At 39.6% G+C, this 12,974-nt stretch overlaps 1 protein-coding gene across 3 annotated transcripts; it reads left to right on the top strand.

The window, feature by feature from the left end:
• The first annotated feature begins 5,062 nt into the window (after positions 1-5,062).
• Positions 5,063-8,390, top strand: LOC128855091 (protein tailless). 3 transcript variants are annotated; one of them, XM_054089703.1, is made up of 3 exons: positions 5,063-5,188; positions 5,822-6,357; positions 6,695-8,390. In XM_054089703.1, the coding sequence occupies exons 2-3, from the start codon at positions 6,303-6,305 to the stop codon at positions 7,942-7,944; spliced, it is 1,305 nt and encodes a 434-aa protein (XP_053945678.1). In that variant the 5' UTR covers positions 5,063-5,188; positions 5,822-6,302; the 3' UTR covers positions 7,945-8,390. The 3 variants fall into 3 exon arrangements, with proteins under 3 accessions (XP_053945678.1, XP_053945679.1, XP_053945677.1); XM_054089704.1 differs by having other exon boundaries at positions 5,063-5,292; XM_054089702.1 differs by having other exon boundaries at positions 5,063-5,304.
• The last annotated feature ends 4,584 nt before the right edge of the window (positions 8,391-12,974 follow it).

Raw genomic sequence — 12,974 nt, 5'->3', positions numbered from 1 at the left:
AATTTTCAGTATTTACTATTTATTGGCATTTCATAGTGGAAAGACCTACGCCTCACCACATTTACAAATCAACCAATTGTTTTACGCAAATCGACGCTCTGTGAAAAGTGGCTACGTCAATAAGCAAAATTGTCATATTTGAGCTGAAGAGCAACCTGAAGCCATTCAAGAACAGCAATAACATCCACTGAAAACAGCCAAAGAACCGTTTGGTGCGGCATATGTACTGGAGTAATCATCGGCTCACATTTCTTCAAAGACGAGGAAGACGCTAATGTAACAGTGAATGGCGAGCGCTTTCGCGCCATGAGAAACGACATTTTGATTGCCAGACCCATAATCTCCAAAACATTTGGTTCCAACAAGACGGCACTACTTACCATTTAACCCGTGAAACAATGCATGACTGCGTCGTCGTTCGGGTGGCCAGTTTATTTCACGTTTCGAATCAGTGGATTGGCCATAAAGGTAGTGTGATGTCACACCTTTGGACTTTTATTTGTGGGGTCACAGTCTGGGGATGTAAAGTCTAAATGCTTTGTGGATAAATCAGCTTCGATTGTGGCATTGGAATGGGGCAAGAATGGATTAACGCAGAAATAATAAAGATTGCCCTACTAATTTGAGTTTTTGTTGTTTTGTTTCAATTTTAGGGGAACGAAATAGTAGATGAGATAGCAAAAAGTGCTGTTAGACTACCTTTTGAGCAAGAGAATGATATACCAAAACCGCTAAACACAATATACAACGAACTGGACGACCACATGAAAAGGCAAGTGGAAGCTAGGTGGACCACATGCAAAACAGCAACTAGAACTAACGACAAAAAACTGACTCAATTCGTACTTACACTCTCGCGAAAGGAATGCAGAACTATTATAGGCATGCTAACAGGTCATAAATTATTGGCTGCACATGCGTACAAGATAGGGATTGCTAACACGGACAAATGCAGAAAATGCAGAGAGGAAACTTTAGAACACCTTCTGTGCGTTTGTCCGGCATTATCAAAAACGCGACTAAGATGCCTGGGAGCCCCACTGTTTGAGGGTCTGGAAGACGTCTCAAAAGCGGAGCTCCCAGCCCTACTTAGATTCGCCAAAAGCGGTGACATCCTACATGATGTCTACTTTAGGTATTCATAAAGGTCGGTCTCCATCTGGCATCGCTAGGGACCAAAAGGTCTATGCGTGGCTTATTTCCAACCAGGCTAACCGAACCTAACCTATTTCAATTTAAAATTCGATATCTCTAAATTTATCACCCTTACATTTAAGTTTTAGCAGTAAATTACTACAAAGACGGACAGAGAACATACCGTTCAGTCACCGAAAAACTGTATTTCATTGGGACTAAGTTTAAGGAACGGCAAGATTTTGAAAACAATGTAAGTCGATCTATGAGATATATGGGAGATAGGTATATGTCCATCATATCACCCATCAGGTTCACCAATGCCCACCCACCCACTCCAGCTACTGCTACGCCTATTATCCACCATTTTCCACCAGATTCACCTATGTCCACCATATCACCCACCAGGTTCACCCATCCACTTCTACTCCAGCTATGCCTCGAGTAGTTATGATCTCCTGAAGTAACAGTAAATACCGATGCGATTTGTTTCGCGAAAACAAAAATGAGGTCATAACGTTTTTTACAGTCAACATATGTATGTATATACGTATGTATGTCGCGATATTATTATGTAAAATATTAAAATACTCTATCGTAAAGATACATACACATATGTATGTACATATGTGACACAATTATACAGTAACGTTGATAACAAAAACATTTTAACTAACGTTCTAATAAATTCTGCCAAATAACGGCAAGCCTACTGAATTAATCGGCACCACCAGAAATGTGTAACACGTAAAATTTTCGTGAAAGTTGATTTTTACCATTCCTATTCACTAAAAAAATGGGACAAATAGGTTTAAACTTCAAGCAGTATAATGATATGGGCATCGAACAATATATAAGTGGCAGAATTAAAAAAAGGCAAAGCCGCAATCGTCAGCCTAAAAAAGATGAGGTACTCCAAGCAACTAACTAAACGCACAGTTCTTCTTCTTTACGGTTGTAAACTTTCCTGGTATCATCATCTACAACACAAAGCTTACAATGATTTGTTAACCGTTATCTCAGAACAATCCAGCGCATGTGGTGGCCTGACAACTGGATTTCGAGTCGTACTTGAAAAGAAATGCAGTGTGGTGCTGCCAGAGGCTCAAATGTGGTCATACTCTGAAAATGAGCCCAGCAAAACTGTTTTCGCATTTTCACGGATGACTCCAGGATCGAGCACGCTTCCGGCTCTGGTGCCTACTTAGAATCCAGCGGGACAAAACTACATTTTGCTCTAGGAATGTATGCATCTGTGTCTCAAGCGAAGGTGTATACTTTTCAAGAAGGAATGAACTTTGTTGTGGAAAACAGATGGAGATGGATACTGCAGCCCACAAGCGAGCTTGCCAGGCTGAGAGAGGCTGCAGAGGGGAAAACTGATGTTACCTGTTGTTGTTCTAAAGGTGTTTGCAGTTGGTTGGACTGACGACGGTGCACACGAAAGAGGTAGGCATCTCAGACAGTGCACTCTGCCCAGGTTGTGAAGAGGAGGATGTACTCAGATTTCTTCGGCGGTCGGGTAGATTTAAAGAAAATAAAAAGGGGAACCCGAGTACAATGGCTTTAATGTTTTCTGAGCACTTTTTTGCACAATTTATGCTACAACAGTAGAGCCTGACTTTGAAATCCAAACACCGAATGAATGGAAAGGTGTTTTTAATAACGGTTGAACTTGGAAAAGCAAGGCTAAGTCTCCCGGTGTATTTCTTTCATGAAAAAGCTGCTCGTAAAACCCATCTGCTGCGTAAGACTGTAAGTCCCTCCATTCGTAAAACAACTTTAAGACACAAACTCCAAATTGGATGGGAAGACCCTATTGCAGTAGAGCCTTTACGCTAAATTTCATCATAATCGGAGCGATGAAGTTTTCATACATATTTGAAAGAAGGTATCAACATGAAATATATTGATTAAAATTTGTAATTCAATGTCAGATTAACACACATACATCAGAAATATGTATATTTCGCGCATTTACTCCAAAAAAAAATCACGAAAAACGGCTTCAGAGTTCTCAGATGAAAGTCGAATGTCCAAGATAGAAGTTGCAAAAGGTTAATCGTTTTAAGCTGGGGTCTGTCCCCTTTTATTGTACATTGGCTTTACACAGCGATGGTAAGACCAATTCTAACGTACGGTATACTAGTATGGTGATCGGCTTTAGATAGGAAATATATCAAAAAGATTGTGGTACATGTACAAAGGATGGCCAATCTATCTTCGGTGCCCTTAGGAATACACCTGTAGAGGCACTAAATACAACCTTATGCTAAACTTTTTACACAAAGAGCAATTTAGTAAGCAAATAGCTAACAAGTTAGCTATCAGATTAAGAGAAATCGATCTACTCAGAACGAATCATAGAGGACACTCGTCGATTTTAGAGAAATTATCCTGTATTCCTGGTACAATGGGTCTTTGTAAAACCAAGGACATTAACTTAAATAAATCCTTTATCACGGCGTTTTTTTTTTCAAAAGGAGAATGGGATAACGGAATCCAATTAGATAACAAAGTAGGTGGATGGATTTACTCTGGTAATCTTGGTGTTAACCAATTATTTCGCCTACCTCTTGATCATAGCAGTGTATTTCAAGCGTAAGTCACTGCTATAAAAGACGAACTTTTAGCGATAAAAACGAAAGTGTTATCCACATTTGAAGTCTGCATTTGCTCAGACAGTCAAGTAGCTATAAAAGCGCTAGAAGCTAGACACACTTGTTAAAAACAGTCATAGAATGTTTTAAACTTAATCTCAATACTATAAAGTAATCCCAATTTGGGTGCCAGGAACATAGCAGGAAATGCAAAGCAGATAAGCTTGCTAGAATAGGAACAACTCTTGAAAGCCAATTGGATAAAATATTGATACCTATGTCCATAGCCACTTGTAAATTACTAATAGATAGGGAACCCATCAACAGGATAAATACAATTTGGCAAAATCTCACTACAAGCGAACTAAGCAAACAGACATGGCCAGCGGTCGCTCAAAAAGCCTGTTGAGATGTAATAGAGAAGCTACAAGAAACATGATAGGTATCATATTAACTGGTTATTGTTCAATAGGTAATCATGCCAGAAGGTTGGGTCTCCAATACTACGATTTTTCTAGAAGCTGTCTTAGCACGGAAGAAGAGGAAACAATCAGACACCTCTTATGTGAGTGGAAAGAAGACTTTACGCGCTTGAAAATGCACTACCATTTTAAACAGATGTAGCGGATATAGTGCCACTTAAACTAGCGAAGTTAAGAAGGTTTATAAAAGCCACAGGATGGTTTAAAAGGGATGTCATAGTGTAAGGAGAAGTTCCAGTGGTATCATAATGAATCTACGATATGCAACCCTTTGCGACAGCAACCCTTCCTACATATGCCTCCCTGTAAGTAAAAATTTATATTTATTCAATACGGTACTGTTAACAGATATCTCCATGAATTTTTTACACAGCATAAAAAAATGAGCGATATGTAGTCCACGGGTGTTTATTTTAAAAGTAGAATGCGGAACGAGTACAATTCTGCATACTTTTTCAGCATCGGCAACTTTTTTCCATATATCGAAGTGTTGCCAAAGGAATTTGGTAAAACGGATCAAGGAGTTATATCAGTTTATATCTGAATTATTTTTAACATTCCATACACATTTTTGAAATTACTTCTTACCATGATTTTTCAATTACCTCATTATTCTTCTTAAATAGTTAAATACTTCTCGTCTTTATTTAATTCTTTTATTTATTTTATTCGTCCACGACTCACCAGGAAAAGTAATTAATATTATTATTATTTTGTATTTTTGGACTTGTCATGTATAACATTCATTTTTTGATAAAATTTGCGTAAACAATTACAACTCTGCGCTATTTGGCACACTCAATGAATTTCGCAGGCGAATAACGGATCTGAGAAACATAATAAGTCTTGACGTATACTCACGTGTGGCTGAGGACTGATTTTATTAATATATTAATTGACTTATTGCTAGTGTTTTATCAATCCAGCGTTCATTTTTCTAAAAAAATCTAGAGAAATTTGAACTTTCATACGGTAATCGAATGATCGTTGTTATACAAATATATTGATATTCATTTAATCAAACGCGCAAAAATAAAAAGGTTAAAAGTGTCAAATAGACGGTGGTATAAAAAACAGTACGTATGTATGTAAGTATGTAAAGCACCCACCAGCCCATTGATACAAAGTGAAGAACAACTGTGGCATATGAGTCTATCTGTACACACTCTCTACACAAAAAACAGCCCTATTCCCAGAGCAGGTACATGCGATGATATGGATGCATTCAAACATTCGCCATTAAATCACACGCATGGCAGGGACATTAAAATCTTTGTCACACAATGGCGCTAGCTGAACACATAATTATGAACGTAAACAATTTGCGACATCAACTACAACAGCCAAAATAAGAGAGAGAGAGAGAGCGAGAAGAGAGTCAATATTGCGACATCACAGTAAAAATAGCGCATTTTGTTGTTGCCCGGTTGCGCTGAAATGCTGCGAAGGTCACAGCTCAGCGTTGGCTGAGACGTTGACGGCGACGACCACTGACCATTTGAGTAGCGTTTGAGAACGCATGGTTTTCTTTTGTTGACGTCCCAAGAAACGATTATTTATTTTGCTTTTTTATTGCCTTTCTTTTTGTATTTTTCACAATGGCAGGTCGTGGCAGGATCTGTCGAAGAGAGACTTAACTCTCATTTTGGTCGGGCGTAAAAACATTAGAGTGAGCGAGTCAGGAAAACTACACCCGTTTGCGCATCTGCAACAGCCAATGAACGAACTCAATTTGAAAAGGGATGATCAGTGGCTGCGTCAATGAACGGTATTGTACAGAGTATGTGTTGCCATTCTCCTCTAGAGGATACAGCAGTGGTTAGAAGGACTATAAAACAGTGCGGAAATTGTAAGCAAGCCTCACAAACCTCTCAAATATCGTGCGTAATAGTCCTTTAGCTGCACAAAGTGGGCATTATTATCGTTCGTGTCTAAAACGATCGTTTGTTATACTTTATTAAAATTTTTACATACACACGTACAAGAAAAAAACCAAAAAAAAAAAACAAATTGTACGCGGAAGCAAATGCAAAACCTTTGGTGAAGTGAAGTTTTTAATAAAGTTTCTAAGCGGATACCTATAAACATGCAGTCGGACGAAGACTATAAACATGCGGAGAGCTTATCACCACCTTCGTCAAGTAAGTATTCATAGTGTAAGGAATAAAAACAAACAAACAAAAAGAAAACAATAGCACATTCAACACCCTCAGCTGGAACTGGGAAAGCGCAAATTCACAAATTCAGCAATACTTCCCCGCTTTCTGATTTTTCACTTCGCTACAGTGAAGTTGGAAATTGGAGGCATGTTCCGTATTGTTCGTATTGTATTCGTATTAGGTCGCGCAAAAACGGCTAAAAGGCCGTCGCTGTTCCGCCTCCAGCTGTTTGAAATGTGAATTGCCTGCATCCTATTCCTCTCCGCTAAACTTAACTAATAATTATTTCTTTTGTTCTTTCTGTTCTACCTCTTTCTAGGTCGCATACTTTTTCATGTGCCATGCAGAGTTTGCAACGATCATAGTTCCGGAAAACATTACGGCATTTACGCTTGTGACGGATGCGCTGGATTCTTTAAACGATCCATTCGCCGCTCCCGCCAATATGTTTGCAAATCGCAGAAGCAAGGAGAGTGCGTGATTGACAAAACTCATCGCAATCAATGTCGCGCATGCCGCCTGAACAAGTGCATCGATAGGGGCATGAACAAGGACGCCGTCCAACATGAACGTGGACCACGCAGCTCCACGTTGCGTCGACAAATTAGCATGTTCAAGGAGGCAGTGTTGAGCTCGACCGAATTGGGACCAGACCTAATGGTCAATCCCAACTTGTATAATGGATTTCCTGTGAATCCAATGCTGTTAGCGGGCGTGCCACCACCGCAACCGCTACATCCGGCTCTGAGACACCCATTCCCCCCGCCGATGGTTTTGGATTTATCAGTATCGGCACGTACATCCAATCATCCGCTGCATCAAAATCCACTTGGATTCTTTGGACCGAGTCATGCGGCATTCGTTAATACACCTGCTTTTCCACCAACTCCACCACTGATGGCAGCAGAACATCTAAAAGAAACAGCAGCTGAACATCTATTCAAAAACGTAAATTGGGTTAAGAGTGTGCAAGCTTTTCGGGAATTGCCATTACATGACCAATTTTACCTGCTGGAGGAGTCTTGGAAGGAGTTTTTTGTTTTAGCAATTTCTCAGTACCTCATGCCAGTCAACTTCCAACAGTTACTCTTCGTCTATGAATCGGAGAATACGAATCGCGACATGGTGAATGTTGTGAAATGCGAGATTCACCTCTTCCAGGAGGTGCTAAATCAAATGTGTCAACTGCATATCGACAGCCGCGAGTATGAATGTTTACGTGCAATTGTGCTCTTCCGCAAACCATCCCAGAACGAGGATACGGCCAATAACTCTTTTGGCACTGGTGCCAGTGGTAGTCCAAATTCAAGTTCGTCCGGCGGCTCTCGTGGCCTCACCGATGCATACAGGGTGGCTTATTTGTACGAGCAGGCACGCAATACCCTTCAAGCCTACGAGTTACGTACAAACCCATCACAACCGATGCGTTTCCAATCGTTGATCACTATGTTGCCGGCCATAAGCAAGTTGTCGGGATTCAGTATCGAGGAATTGTTCTTCCGGAAGACAATTGGCGAGGTCAACATTGTGCGTCTCATAGCCGATATGTACGGCAAACGCACCTTTTAGAATCGCTGATCGTTGTTGATATTGTGGGAAATATAGCAATTACACTGCCGCAATTCGGTGTGCAGAAAATGCGCGCAGGATCGTTTAAATTGAATTATTGCCTCAACGGGCGTTCGTTTCAATTAAGTGCTTTCGCCCTCGCAGTGCCTTGTTTGTATGTGAAAAGTGCTGATAACTGTGATATAATTTTGTACTTGACAGGGGAAAGCTCAATTTTGCTTTTAAATTTAAGTAAACATTTGAGAGTGAATAAGTTATATAAAGAAGACTACGCATTAACAGTGCATTCGCATAAATTTGATATTGATTTGATTGAAGAGAAGTTTGTTTCTCGCCCGAAAGAAAGGGTTTCGTTAATACACTTCACAAAAAATTGTGATTTGAAAATAGAAATTTTATTTTTTGCTTTTACCTATATTTCAAAGCAACTTTTAGTCAAGAAATTTTGTATTAAGTTTTGTAATCGTGAGAGTTTTGTAATTTATACTCGTTTTAGCGCAGAATTTGCGAATTTTTTGTTTGATTTTAATTTTTTGTTTTTAGTTCTTTTGTCTCTCATGTGGTTTATAATGGTTTTTTATAATTTTACTAACTATTTCATGTAATGCATTGTACTGCTTAGATTTCTTTTGTAATGTAAAAAAACTTAGATATAAGTCCGACACCAAATATATAAATATGTAAATAACTTAAAAATGCAATGGTTTTTTTTAATGGGCTTGCTCCCCTTGATTTTCCTGCTACCTCGGATATCGGTAATCTCAGGGCATTTCAGACTCAATCTTTGGAATATTTCTTAACACCAATGGAGTTTTCTTTACTCGTAACAATGGTGGATTTATTCTGGATGTCAAATTTGTGTGTTCTTCTTCTTCTTAATTGGCGCGATAACCGCTTACGCGATTTTGGCCGAGATTAACAAAGCGCGCCAGTCGTTTCTCTCTCGTGCTAACCGGCGCCAATTGGACACACCAAGTGAAGCCAAGTCCTTCTCCACCTGATCTTTCCAACGCAGAGGAGGCCTTCCTCTTCCTCTGCTACCACCAGCTGGTACCGCATCGAATACTTTCAAAGCCGGAGCGTTTGTATCCATTCGGACGACATGACCCAGCCAACGAAGCCGCTGGATCTTAATTCGCTGCGCTATGTCTATGTCGTCGTAAAGCTCATACAGCTCACCGTTCCATCGTCTACGATATTCGCCATTGCCAACGTGCAAAGGTCCAAAAATCTTACGCAGAATCTTTCTCTCGAACACTCCAAGCGTCGCTTCATCGGATGTTGTCATCGTCCAAGCTTCTGCGCCATACGTTAGGACGGGCATGATGAGAGTCTTGTAGAGTGTTAGTTTTGTTCGTCGAGAGAGGACTTTACTGCTCAATTGCCTACTTAGTCCAAAGTAGCACTTGTTGGCAAGAGAGATTCTACGTTGGATTTCAAGGCTGACATTGTTATCGGTGTTAATGCTGGTTCCTAAATACACGAAGTCTTTTACAACCTCAAAATTATAACTGTCAACAGTGACGTGGGTGCCGATACGCGAGTGCGCCGACTGTTTGTTTGAAGACAGGAGGTACTTCGTTTTGTCCTCGTTCACCACCAAACCCATTCGCTTTGCCTCTTTATCCAGTTTGGAGAAGGCAGAACTAACAGCGCGGTTGTTAAGGCCGATGATGTCAATATCATCGGCATACGCCAGCAATTGTACGCTCTTATAAAAAATTGTGCCTGAGCGATTAAGTTCTGCGGCTCGTACGATGCTCTCCAACATCAGGTTAAAGAAGTCACACGACAGCGAGTCACCCTGTCTGAAACCTCGTTTGGTATCAAACGGCTCGCAGAGGTCCTTCCCAATTCTGACGGCGCTGCTGGTGTTGAGCAACGTCATCTTACATAGCCGTATTAGTTTTGCGGGGATACCAAATTCAGACATCGCGGCATACAGGTAACTCCTTTCTGTACTGTCGAATGCAGCTTTGAAGTCGACGAAAAGATGGTGTGTGTCGATTCTCCTTTCATGGGTCTTTTCCAGGATTTGGCGTATTGAGAATATTTGGTCAATGGTGGACTTTCCAGGTCTGAAGCCACAAATTTGTGTGTTATTGTTTTAAAATTTTGCACTCTAAATGCCGAGTTACACACAGAGGCATCTAAAAGGGAGACACTGAAAATTCTCCTTTGTTATTTCATTCGCGGTCACACGAGCAAAAGGTTTTTCGGCAACATTCGAGACCTTTGACGTTTGCTCCTTTAAGTTTGACAATAGAAATAAAGGCACAAAGCGTATCGTCAGTACGGGAGACTGGGGAAATGCGGGAAAGCGTGGAACGCACTAAAAATGCTATCCTAAATCAGGACTGGGTGGGAATGATTTATTGAGGCTCTATGCTTCAATGGGCGATTAAGGAATTCATGATTATGATTTAGTGATTGGAGAGGGCAACAATATAAAAGTGTGTTTTGTTAATAACTTTTGAATGGATAAGTAAAAAAATCATTTCGCTCCTTCAGATTTTTAATACTGCAGCCAATATGCATCGATCGGCACCCCTTGACTTTTTCGAGAAATTTTTCCATACATATGTCCCATAGACTGCATAAAATTACCGAGCTTTGTAGCTTTTTATAACAAGGTGAGTATTTCTACAAAAAAGCTTATATTGACGGCTTTTATATTTCTGTAGTTATGAGGGTCGTTTGAAAAGGCCGTGCAAAGTCAAAGAGAGGGCACTACTGGCGCGTATCAAGTTTATGTTTCTTAAAAAAACACATACTAAGTTTCAGCCATATCGGTCGATTTCTTTAAGTTTGGCGTTCGTTTGGATCGAGGAAGTCGACAGATCGAAGTTGACAACACCCCAACTCCCAGGTCAGCAGTTTTGGTCACAAAATTATGGAAAGTAGCGTTCTAACTCGTTTCACATTCCTCCTATTCTCCAGAACTGGCTCCCTGGGATTGCTATTTGTTCCTCAATTTGAAGAAATGGCTGGCGGGAAAAAGATTTTATTCAATTCTCTGAATACCTTGAAAATATCTTCAAGCCATACGACGTATCAAGAGCGGCTGAAATGGAATCATGTTACCTCAACGATCACGACAAAATTCCTCCAGTAATGGATTCTGAACTATGTGACGAAATAAAAAAAATAAAATCCAAAAAGGCACCTTCCCATTTTGTCAAAACTATTGGAAAAACTACTTGCAGAGGAATCTGATACCAGCGATTCAATTTGGCTTTCGCCCAAAACATTCGACAATCGATCAAGTTCACAGGCTAACTCAAGTTATAGAAAATGCCTTCGAAAAGAAAAAAGTGTGCTCGGCTGTCTTCCTAGATGTATCCAAGGCTTTCGATATGGTATGTCACGATGGCCTTCTCAACAAAATAAAAGAGCTATTACCAATTCAATATTATAACATTTTAAAATCCTATCTATTCGATCGTTTCTTTCGAATTAAATACGACGACACGTATTCTGACCTGAAAGAAATTAAAGCTGGTGTTCCACAGGGTAGCGTTCTGGGGTCCATCCTTTATCTAGTTTTCACATCCGATTTGCCTACCAATCAGAACTGCGTCATAGCTACGTTTGCAGACGACACCGCTATCTTGTCAGTTGGAAATACACAAATTGAGTCAACTGCAAATCTTCAAAAACGTTTAAACCGAATCTATGAGTGGACAGTTACTTGGCGTATAAAACTAAATGAAACCAAATCAGTTCATATTGATTTTACGTACAATAAAATGACTCTTGACACCAAACTGAGATGGAGTTCTCACGTAAAGAAGAAAAGAGAAGAACTCGATATTAAATTCAAAAACATGTATTGGATTATGGGTAAAAGATCCGCATTATCCATGTACAATAAAGTACTTCTATACAAGCAAATACTTAAACCAATTTGGACGTATGGGATACAACTATGGGGTTGCTCAAGCTCCAGCAACATACTTCAAATCCAAAGGTTCCAGAATACAATTTTGCGATACGCTACTAACGCGCCCTGGTATGTACACATCAGCGATCTCGAACGCGATCTCGGCCTAGAACCAGTTGCCGTCGTAATTAAAAAAAATGCCCTATCTCATATAAATAGCCTATCTCATCATGTCAACAGCGGAGCCTCAGCCCTCACTGACCAACATAAATGGTTTGTAAGGCTGAAACGCAAAAAGCCGCACCACCTCTTGCAGTAATCAACTCCTTTGTAAGTTTTGGGCAAATCACCATCATATTAATTGTATTAAACAAAAACCGAAGAAAATTGTTCGTTAGTTTATTTTTGTTAACTAGTTACAATAAAAATGAATACAAAAAAAAAAACAAAATCAAATGGGTAGGTGATTGCGAAAACGAATATCTGTTTTCCAAACTTGAACAAATCCTCATATTCGGAAGGGATCAACAAACTTGAACGGCGTTGGACGAAGTGTATAAGCTTAAAAGGAAACTTTGTCGAAAAACAAAAAAGGTTTACCCAAAACAGTTAAGTAGTTTTTATTTTCACACAGACTTTTCGAACGGCTCTCGGATTTTCGTTTTTGCAATAGCTTAAAGCATTTTCCATGGATTTTAGGAATTTACAGCTTTAATAACAGTAATTGACCGTCATATATAAATCCGAGTTTGTACATTTTCTCACAGACCTGACTGTTATGCAAATTTGTTTTTGAATAATTTTTTTACTAAATAAAAAAAAATGATTTTGAGTGATGGAAATCTTTATTTTAATGGGCAGCGTCCATTGCTTGTCTGTTGCTATACTGCAGCTGTCTAGTTCACAAGTGTCAAATATGATTGACGTATGACGCCACTTGCATAAATATAAATTAATTATATTTGACTTGAGACAGGCTGATTAATTTTACGCCACCTTATGTGTTCGAAAAAAAAAATCATAATTTCGTAAAATGGCAACATTTTGGTATCGGCCATCCGCATGACAATTGCGAGAGTAGATAACTTCGGTACCACATCATCGGGGACTTGGCAGCAAAATTCTGTCCGGCAATTTCACAAGTAAT

The sequence above is a fragment of the Anastrepha ludens genome, chromosome 2, assembly GCF_028408465.1.
Source record: "Anastrepha ludens isolate Willacy chromosome 2, idAnaLude1.1, whole genome shotgun sequence".
NCBI lineage: Eukaryota > Metazoa > Arthropoda > Insecta > Diptera > Tephritidae > Anastrepha > Anastrepha ludens.
Note: the sequence above shows the minus strand (reverse complement) of the source record. Positions and strands in the feature narration are given on the sequence as shown.

Excerpts from the sequence above, each read along its gene's own strand:
- LOC128855091 (XM_054089703.1), top strand. The coding sequence starts at position 6,303 with ATGCAGTCGGACGAAGACTATAAACATGCGGAGAGCTTATCACCACCT. Across the intron at positions 6,358-6,694 it reads CTTATCACCACCTTCGTCAA|GTCGCATACTTTTTCATGTG; the intron begins GTAAGTATTCAT and ends ACCTCTTTCTAG.